Source organism: Crotalus tigris, unplaced genomic scaffold (genome assembly GCF_016545835.1).
Source record: "Crotalus tigris isolate CLP2741 ecotype Arizona unplaced genomic scaffold, ASM1654583v1 scf7180000018941.1685476, whole genome shotgun sequence".
NCBI lineage: Eukaryota > Metazoa > Chordata > Lepidosauria > Squamata > Viperidae > Crotalus > Crotalus tigris.
This window is the reverse complement of record NW_024097285.1, coordinates 1,023,795-1,033,640: the sequence shown is the minus strand read 5'-3', so window position 1 is coordinate 1,033,640 and position 9,846 is coordinate 1,023,795. Positions and strand designations below refer to the sequence as shown.

The following is a 9,846-nucleotide window of genomic DNA, read 5'->3' as shown; positions in this document are numbered from 1 at the left end:
AAGCTGCAGTCCAGATGGAATATGGCAAAATAGATTGGTGCCAAGCCAGGAAAGGAATAAGACAAGGCTTTATTGGAATTAATATGTTCTGGTAATTACATATTTATTTGATTTTGAAACAAAGTTTAATATTTTTAGATGTACACATACCTTTGAACGACATCCCTTCAAATTGGAAACTGCAGCTGGACAATAGAAACAGATTCCTTGTTAGTTAGTCCTTGATTACCAATGGTAATTGGGATTGGGATCTCTGTTCTAAACAATGTCGTCGTGAGTGCACTCACTTTTAACAATAGTTCCAGTGAGGTCGTTAAACAAATCCTGTGTGGTCCTTAGGCATGATGTCACGTGATTACTATTTCTGACCACCTGCTGGCTTTCTCATCGACTTTGCTTGTTGAAAGCTGGCAGGGAAGGTCACAAATAATTCATGTGACTGCATAACTGTGAGCTAGTTGCCAAGTGCCTGAATTGTGATCATGTGACCAGGGGGATGCTATGATGATCTCAATTTCGAGGACAAGCTGTAAGTCTTTTCCTTCAGCACTGTCAAATAGTCACTAAACGAGGACTACTTGTATCGAAAAAACAAATTTATGTCCTCAGTTAACCAGTGGATCGATGTAATCGATGTTAGTTGTATCTTACAAACCAGTTAAGCATAGCCATGGACAATTACTTTTTATTGAAATTGTTACGAAAAATGTCATATATATGTATTTATACATGCATGAGAAATTTATCTTGACCTGAAAACTTTCTTTAAAATCTGCATACTTTTCAATGCAGTTTAATTGGTTTAAGTTATTGTGTGAAAACTTACACATGAATTTTCTTATTTTCAAGTATACTTTTGCTAAGATCAGTAAAATCGGTGCACTCCTCAATTTAAACAAAAACAGTCTGCAAGAAACAGAACTAAATGTATTAGCACTGTCCAATAGTTTAAAACAGGCATGTTTTAAACTATTGGACAGTATTGGACCAGTTTTGCCATTGCTGGCAATGGGGTGGGTGCAGCTTCCACGTGATGCGTCCGGTCCGCAGGTCAGCAGTTTGACACCCCTGGTTTAAAACATAATATTTATTGCATGTGCTGATTTGTAGAAAATTTATGGATGTTTATAGCTCAGCTGGTAAACAACATACCACAATGTTATATAATTACAGGAATTATTTACTCAAACTTTTACTTCAGTGTAGCCAACAACAATAAGTACAATATTTTTAATTCATTTATATATTAAACAGCTGTTATCAATCTTACTTGGATCCACTTAAAGGAATGAAATATAGGTTTAAATTGAAAGCTGGATACAGTCAAGAATCAAATTCTATTTCTTTCCAGGTTTTAGCAGCATTTCTTTTGTACTGTTCTAATTCCTGAAAGGAAAATATAGAATGAAACATTAAATCTCAAGATCTCAACAACTGCATTGCACTTTTCAGCTTGCGAATATTATGAATCCAACTATCCATCTCATCTTATATTCTACTGCACATATTGAATCAGACCCAAACTTTTCCCTTTGTATCCTACAAGTATCTATATACTACTAAAATTCTTGTGTCTGATTGTTTGTAATTTTCATTGGGCAAATTGGTGCATCATAGGGCAATCAATGTACTGTACTTCAAATGGCTAACTTAAGAATGCACCCCAAACCCAGGAACCCATGATTCCCACGGAATTGAATTTGGGCAGTTGTGGCTGCTTCAGGGCTGTTGTGCCACCATGATTACCTAACTATCATTTCCAGTGCTCCTTGCTAGCTTCCTACAAGGAAAACCAATGGTGAAGGCAGCAGGAAATTGGAAGTTGCTCCCAATCTCACTACTTTTTTTTGCCCACCTATGGTCATTCTGTTTCCCTACTTAAGTAAAAAAATATATTTGAAAGGATAACCCCACAGATTACGAGTTGTCTAGTACACATAAACTTGTGAGTGTAGCTTTCTGCATATATGACAGGTGCTCAAGGGGACTGGCCTTGGTGGTGGGAAGAGCTTATTCATAGAAGTGGCACAGGACAAGGAGAAACAGATGCTTCAGGAATAGTTGAAAATTCCAATATTGTCTATTTAGCTCAAATCATAGATTGGATATCTTCCACATAAAAAATACCCGAACTTGGATTTTTTTTATATAGATCTGAAATAATAGTTTGAAAAAAGCCACAAAAAGAATGCCTCTAAACAAGGATAACTCTAATGATTATCTCCCTCACATAACTTATTGACCAGTTTAATCACTAATTTCATGCTTCTGATAAAAGTGATGGCATGTACATATTAAAAATATATCAGAAATCTTTAAAAATTAGTATATCGCTGTTTTAGTATTTGAAATGCCTGTTTATCACTACATCAATTTTATTTGAACTGTTGGATACTGAAAGTATGAATCTTATATCAATAATATGAGTAATAATACGATGCAGAACCCAGCACACCCACCTGATATCAATAAAGATGTATGTTAATGTTTTATTAATTTTATTCAACTGTTGTGAGCCACCCAGAATAATTGAGAGTCATGTGGCATACAAGTTTAATAAATTAAATTAAAATTAAATCAGTGTAATAACAAAATAATACATAAATGTAAGTTTTAAAACAGAAAAACATAACATATGAAAGATAAGTCTGAACATCTAGAAGAAAAGAAGCCCTGCACTGAAAATATCAGGGAGAACCAATTTGGCATAGTGGTTAAGGTGCTGGACCAGAAAAAAGGAGGTTGTGAGTTTTAGGCCTTTCTTGGGCATGAAAGTCAGCTGGTGACTTGGGGCCAATCACTTTTTCACAGCTCAACAAGATTGCTGTGTTGGGGGAAAAAAGGCAAAAGTACCAGGTATGTTTGCTACCTTGAGCTGACCAAATATTAAAAGAATAAAAAGTGGGATACAAATCTGTTAATAATAAGGAATAATAATCATAAGGAATAATAATCACAATAATCATAACGGACGTGGCAGTGCCTGGAGACAGCAGAATAGACGAGAAAGAACTGAAGAAGATAACGAAATACAAAGACCTACAAATAGAAATAGAAAGACTGTGGCAAAAGCAAGCAAGGGTAGTACCGATAGTGATAGGCTCCTTGGGTGCAATCCCAAAACAACTGGAGCACCACTTGAACACCATTGCATTGACAAATTTGCCATTAGTCAATTGCAAAAGGCGGCCTTATTAGGAACTGCTTCCATCCTGCGACGATATCTGTAATACCATCAAACATCCACATCTGCCTATCCCAGGTCCTGGGTAAGGACTCAATAGGTAGACAAAATGCCAAATCCAGTCTGAACATCTGGCTGATTGTGTGATGATCCATAATAATAATAATAATAATAATAAAAAATTGTAGTGATATATTCATACATTTTAATCATAAATATGATGAAAAAGAAATTCACAGAATAAGCCATGGTTAAAGAGTTTTCAGGTACATTTTTTACATTAAGCAAACTGTAGTTTTATTTTTTAATTTCATACTGTTTCTGAATGCCATTCCAATGCCAAGATTTGCTAGAAAATTACTGAAGTTTATTACTATAAGAGCACTCATATCAATCACTTGCAGTTTCAAAGAGCCCTTACCCAGGCTATACCGAGGTATGGAAATAGCTTTTTATTTAGTGAGTCAACAGTTAAAAAGTGAATTGATTTTGAATTTTCAAAATGGAAAAATATAAATGCGGACGTGACCATTTGGCATTATAATAAAATGAAAACATTTTTTGTTGGACAAGGAATCTTTGCCTACTTTGCAAGAGTGGTTTTTTAAAGTTTCTTATTTGGCGGAAATGGCAAAGATTTCGGCTTTTTTGAAGGATCAATCGCAAGAGAAGTATTTTGTGGTATGGAAAAAATGGATAGATTTTATATAATATAAGTTGGATATAAAAATATTATTTAGTTTTTCAATAACTTATATTTAAAATTTAAAACATTTTATAGACTTTATTCTTTTTTATTTTTATTATATTTTCTTTTATCTTTTTCTTTTTTTATTCTTTTTTCTTTAAAGCATTTTTCTTTTGGTATTTATGTTTTTCTATACATATATTATTGTTAATTATTTTATAATTTGTTCAATTAATGTACTTAGATTTATTCATGGTTTATATCTTTTTTAAGATTTTTTGAAGAAATTTTAATTAAGCCTGTATTCAGCTCTGGGAAGGTCGGGGGAGGGAATGGGAGGGTTGGGGAGGTTTGGGGTTGGGTTGTTTTGTTTTTGTAAAATTTTAAAAAATTTTCAATAAAAAAAAATAAAATAAAATGAAAACATTTTTATAATTATGGGTATTTCATAAATTATGATTTAGTTTGTGACATATCTTTCTGTAAAATTTGCACTATTGTTAATGAACTTCTCAAATTGAGTGCATACCTTTTCAGTCCCTTCTTGTTCTCCAGGTGCATATTTACTTATCTGATCAGATAAAGTGGAAAGTGACTTGAATACTAACAACCGTGCAAACAACTTGAAAAATATCAACAATTGTACTAAGTACTAAACAACTGAGCTATAATTGGTTTTTAAAGTAGCTAGAAATTAAATCTAGTGTCATCCATTTCAGGATGTAGCACTAAGATTAGTTTGAATTGTTTCTCAAATGGAAAAATGATTATGTTGCAGCTGTGATCTCTGCTAATCAAATAAGTCTTAATTCTGAGTTAACTGATTGTAAACCATTCTCAGTTAGGATTAGGAATGGGGAATTTCCTTATTTTAAGTACAGCTTACCAAAATTATTTTTTAGTATCACAGTCTGATAATGATATAAATAAAAATATTAATTATTGCACAATACCACTGAAGTGCATAATATTGACAATATAGGTTTATTCTATCAACTTATTTGCATTAAGAGAATCTGAAGTAAACAAAATCTTAAATCCTGTGATTTTAAGTATCTTCTAATAGCTGAGCCTCTTCACTGTCACTACAAGGTAACTTCATTGAAATTCAATGCCAGTCTTATTATCAATTGAAAAAACATATATGCCGAATGAAAAAGTCGTAAGAAAGTAGTAAAGTGATATACATGGACATGTGGTGTATTTGAGAATAATGGTAGGCATTTTTCATGGCAGTTGAGCATCAATGCAAAGAAAATTCAAACAGTTTCATTCTAGGACAGTTTTTTTTCTTTGACTTTGAGAAAGATTTAGTTAGAAATAGAAATCCATGGTACTGCTTCCAATTCATGGTCCCTAATGTCAGCAGCAATATGAGAAGTATATAAAACTCTATAGATAGACATTCTGAGTCTAAAGAGCAACATGAAATGATCATGGAAGAATGCATGAACTAAAATGCTACCATGCATGAATACCTCCAAGAAACATAATACAAAGCATTATATTTGACAGTATACCTTTAGCATAAATGCTCTTCTCTCTATAAATGTTTTATCTTTAAAAGAATGTATGGAACAAAGGACTACAAAAAGGTGGGAAAAGATTAGCTTTCTGAAGCATTTAATACTTATTCTTAAGATAACAGCCATTTCGCTCTCAATTTTTATATAATTATGGGAAATCCTAAAGCATTTAAAAACTGAATGTAGCTAGGGAATTGTTTTCTTACAGATGTATTCAGGGTTATCTGGCAGCTTTTAAAATCAAATGAAATATAAAAATCCCAAAATGTTTTCATAAAAGCCAGTTCAAATGTTACAATAATCTTATAATAACTGAACTTCAAATGGAAATTTTAGGAGAATAACTGCAGATAATTTTCTTTTGACAGAAACTTGTCTATTACCATATTTTTCCTGCAATAGTACCAGCAACAAAAGCTGTAGCAATATTCAATGGCATTAATAACGATAATAATCTTTCTAAAAGAAATGAACACTGCAACTAAGAAACTCCTGGAAAAAGATTAAATCGTATTGAAAATTAATCTTACTGCTATCCTATTTTTCCTATTTTGTTAATAAAAGCAGCACCAAATCACATTTTGAATGAATGAAAAGCAAGAACGTATATGACAAGCAATTAAACTGAATGTTCTATTCTAAGAGACAAAATAAATTCAGTAACATATCTGAGCTCTATGAAAGTCATAATCCAGTGGAATGTACATATATTCATACACAAATCAGTATCACAATTAATGACCTAAATCTGTCATTCCAAATTTATTTGTCATCTAGTGGAAGTACCCTAGAGTATGTATTTAATTGCAAATGATTTCAGCTCCATAAATAAACATTATATCATTAAGATAATAATTTGGTTCACTACTAATGATGTGATCCCTAAGATGCATTTATATTAAACTTGGTCTTTAAATATACTGCGGAAATTCAGAATTCTGAAAGTTGTATAGAAAATATGCAGTTGTTTATGATTTTAAAATATGTTATATGGACCTATTTTTACAAAACTAGCTTTGATTTAATGCTAATGTAGTCCAGGATTTAGGAACACTCAAATCAAAGTTAGGAGACTATAATAGTCCCTCTGCAACACTGAATTCAAATCTGACATTTATTTATATAAATAGATATTCATGCATTGTTATTTCATACAAATAAGCACACCTTTAAAACAATTGTTCATTGTAGAGCCTCTTTAACAACGTTGATGAAAGCTATATTATATACCAGTGGTGGTGAACCTATGGCACGCGTGCCAGAGGTAGCATGTGGAGCTCTCTCTGTGGGCATGCGCCATTGCCCCAGCACATGTGGTCTCTAAAAGTTTGCAATCACTGGTCTAAGGCCAGCCAGCCTGGAGCTGCCATCGAGGAAGTGCCCCTTCCCCCCTGCAGCAGTGCAGCCGCGCCTCGCTTACGGGCGGGCAGGGCAGGAGGAGGAAGAGCTTGTCCCTCTGTGATAAGCTGCAGCTGCGCTTGGTAGGAAACCTGTAGGAGCCCGACACTGTCACACTGGCCATGTGATTGCAGTTTGTCCCGCTATGCCTGCCGCTCTGGCGATGCTTCCAAACGGCCGCCGTCCTCCAGTGGGTCTTCTCCTTCCTGGCGCTGGGTGAGGATGGGATGGTGCAGGCAGCGGCAGCAAACTTGGCTCTGTCCCAGCCGCGGGGGAGGTCGCAGGAGAGGCAGCGTTGGCCAGCAGTCATGGCTAATATGGCGTGGTGGGCCGATGGCCATGAAGGGAGCCCAAGGCAGGTATGGGCAGGCAGTTACAGTGCCTGGATTGGCTCTTGCAGGCGGTGACTTACCTTGCTTCGCGTGGGCCTACTTTCCCAAACCCTGACTGCTCCAGCCCTGCAGGGCGCCACCACTTCCTCTCAGCTGGGGCTGTCCACAGACAGGAGCAGCTGGAGTGGCAGACTCCTAAGCACATTCAGAATGCCACAGCTGCTGCTGCTCGGGGGCTGGCGAGGCAGAGGAGAGGGTCACCCGCTGCCTCTCTCGTAGCCCAGTGCTGCCTGGGCTTTACCTGGTGCTGCTGCTCACAGACAGCTGGCCTCTGGCGCTTGGATACGTGGCCTGGCTTTACCAGGACTGGGAGACACTGTCTCGCAGGTGGTGCCGCTCCATCTGGGCTGTCTGGCGACATTTCTGGGACTATTTCCCATCACGGTGAGCAGAGGAACCGGGAGGCTCCTGCTGCTAGCAGGTGTGTTGGGCCTGGTGGGACACTCACTTTCTCCATTTGGGGGCACCGGCTCCAACACGGCCTTGGCAACAAACCGCTGCGGGCCATGAGAACACGGGGCTCAAAGCGGTGCAGGAACTTCTTTGGGAGAACCAACCAAGCGTAGTGGGGGTCACCCCCTTTAAGTGCACGGCCTAAACCTCGTCTCCTCCACCATTGTCAAACCGGTGTTGCTGTGTAGCCCCCTTCCACAAATGCCACCCTTTCTGTGCCCCCTTGGTCAGAAAGTGTTGGCTCTTTTTAGATTTCTATTTTTATTTTAAGCTTTTATTATCCCCTGTCTGCTGCAGCTGACTCTGGTCCCCATCTTCCAGGAAGCCACAGTCTCAATGGAAGCAGGCTGTTTGGAGCCTTGAAAGCAGAGGACGGGGCTGGAAAAGCCCCAGCTGGGTGGGGGAATATGTGCGCGCTCTTCTTCTTGAGGAGTTTCTCTCTGAATGCTCGTACTTCCACGTTGCCAGACGTGTGAAGGTGCACGTGGGCTTATCTCAGAAGAGGCATTGCCCACGTGGGAGGTGGGAAAGTTTATGGCACCCCCGCCCTGCCCGCCTTGTCTTACCCCACAGGATAAGCCTCCTGCCCATCACCCCACCTGCCATCAACCCCCTGGATCTCCCCCAACCCTGCTCAGCCCCGACCAGTGTCCCTCCCCACAAGCAACATCAAGGTGGCCACACCCACCATGGCCTCGCCCACCCAGTCTGCTATGACCGCTGTAGCCACGTCCACCCAATGGGCCATGCCCACCCAGTACCCGGCAATAAATAAGTGGGTTTTGGATTACAGTTTGGGCACAGGGTCTCTAAAAGGTTTGCCATCATTACTATATACATTGATGAAAACGTCTCAAATTAATAAAGAGAAAACTTAGATCTTGATATGGAGTTTAATAGAAGATGAAAAGCAATTTATGAATTGGCTAACTGGCATTAACTTTACTGCTAAAAAAAGGCTAAATAACAATTCAAGAATTATTATTTCCCAGTTTGGAAACATATAATATTTGATATTTGAAGATAGAAAAAATAAAATTTGTCCTGATTAGGAAGAGCTATAGCAGTTAAAGTGAATACTCTACCAAGACTAAAATTTCTATTTCAAATTATTTTAATCCCTATTGAGAATAAGATACTGAATGAACGGCATAAACAAATAAGGGTAGTCTATTAAAATACCAAGAAAGAAATTCAAGAATTTGCAAGATTCGGAAGAAAGGTATGGCCTAGCAATTCTAAATATCAGACTGTACTATCATGCCAGTTACCCAATGTGGATTTCAGAATGGATTATTCTTATTTATGGTTCTATCACCTTAATGCAGTGGTTCTCAACCTTTTTAATGCCGCGACCCCCCAACCGGTCGTAAGTCGAGGACTACTCAACTGGTGCAGCACCGTTTGCAGAATGGGACTTTTGACGGGCTCAGCAGGGCAGAGACAGCCTGGACAATTCCTATTGGCTTTTGAAAGCCAATAGAATTCGACTCTATTCAAGAGAGTCTATTCTATTGGCTTTCAAAAGCCAATAGAATAAAAGGGAGTAGCACAGCTAAGGAAAAGGGGGAAAAAATGGCGGACTGTATTGTTTGGTGACCCCCGTGAAATGGTCGTTCGACCCCAAATGGGGTCCCGACCCACAGGTTGAGAACCACTGCCTTAATGGAAGGGACAGATTTTCCACATAGATTGCAAAGATGTATTTGGGTTAATATATATATAAATAAACATTTTTCTAGAAACTACTAATATTATGCCAGGGGTCTTCAAACTTGGCCCTTTTATGACTTGTGGACTTCAACTCCCAGAATTCCCCAGCCAGTGTACCTGGCTGAGGAATTCTGGGAGTTGAAGTCCATAAGTCATAAAAGGGCCAAGTTTGAAGATCCCTGTATTAAGCTACCCAAGGATAAATATATTTTAGAGAGATTTTGCAGGATCTGTCTCCTTGCCAGTCCTTCAGTTGTGACATTGAAGTTTTCGCTGCTCCTTTGGAGATGTGCTAGCTGACTATTCCTCACCCCAGAAATCCTTATCTGCTTTCTTTCTATAGTAACTCAAATTGTTGTATGCTATGTTAAGAAATTATTATTTACAGGGATTTGGAAAAAAATATCTCCTTTGTGATTAAAAGAGGATTTCTGAGCAGGAAAGTTCAACTTCACTGATTTTGGGTATATTTATAGCAGCTGAGAAACACCA

General features: G+C 37.9%; 1 protein-coding gene across 2 annotated transcripts in view; it reads right to left on the bottom strand.

The window, feature by feature from the left end:
* Window positions 1-669: 669 nt before the first annotated feature.
* The window catches only part of DYNC2LI1 (dynein cytoplasmic 2 light intermediate chain 1), a 32,533-nt gene continuing 23,356 nt past the window's right edge, over window positions 670-9,846 (bottom strand). For both annotated transcript variants that reach the window (XM_039357741.1, XM_039357740.1), the window contains exon 13: window positions 670-1,386. In XM_039357741.1, the coding sequence (XP_039213675.1) occupies window positions 1,324-1,386 (63 nt within the window). In that variant the 3' untranslated portion in view covers window positions 670-1,323. The remainder of the gene's footprint in view (window positions 1,387-9,846) is intronic.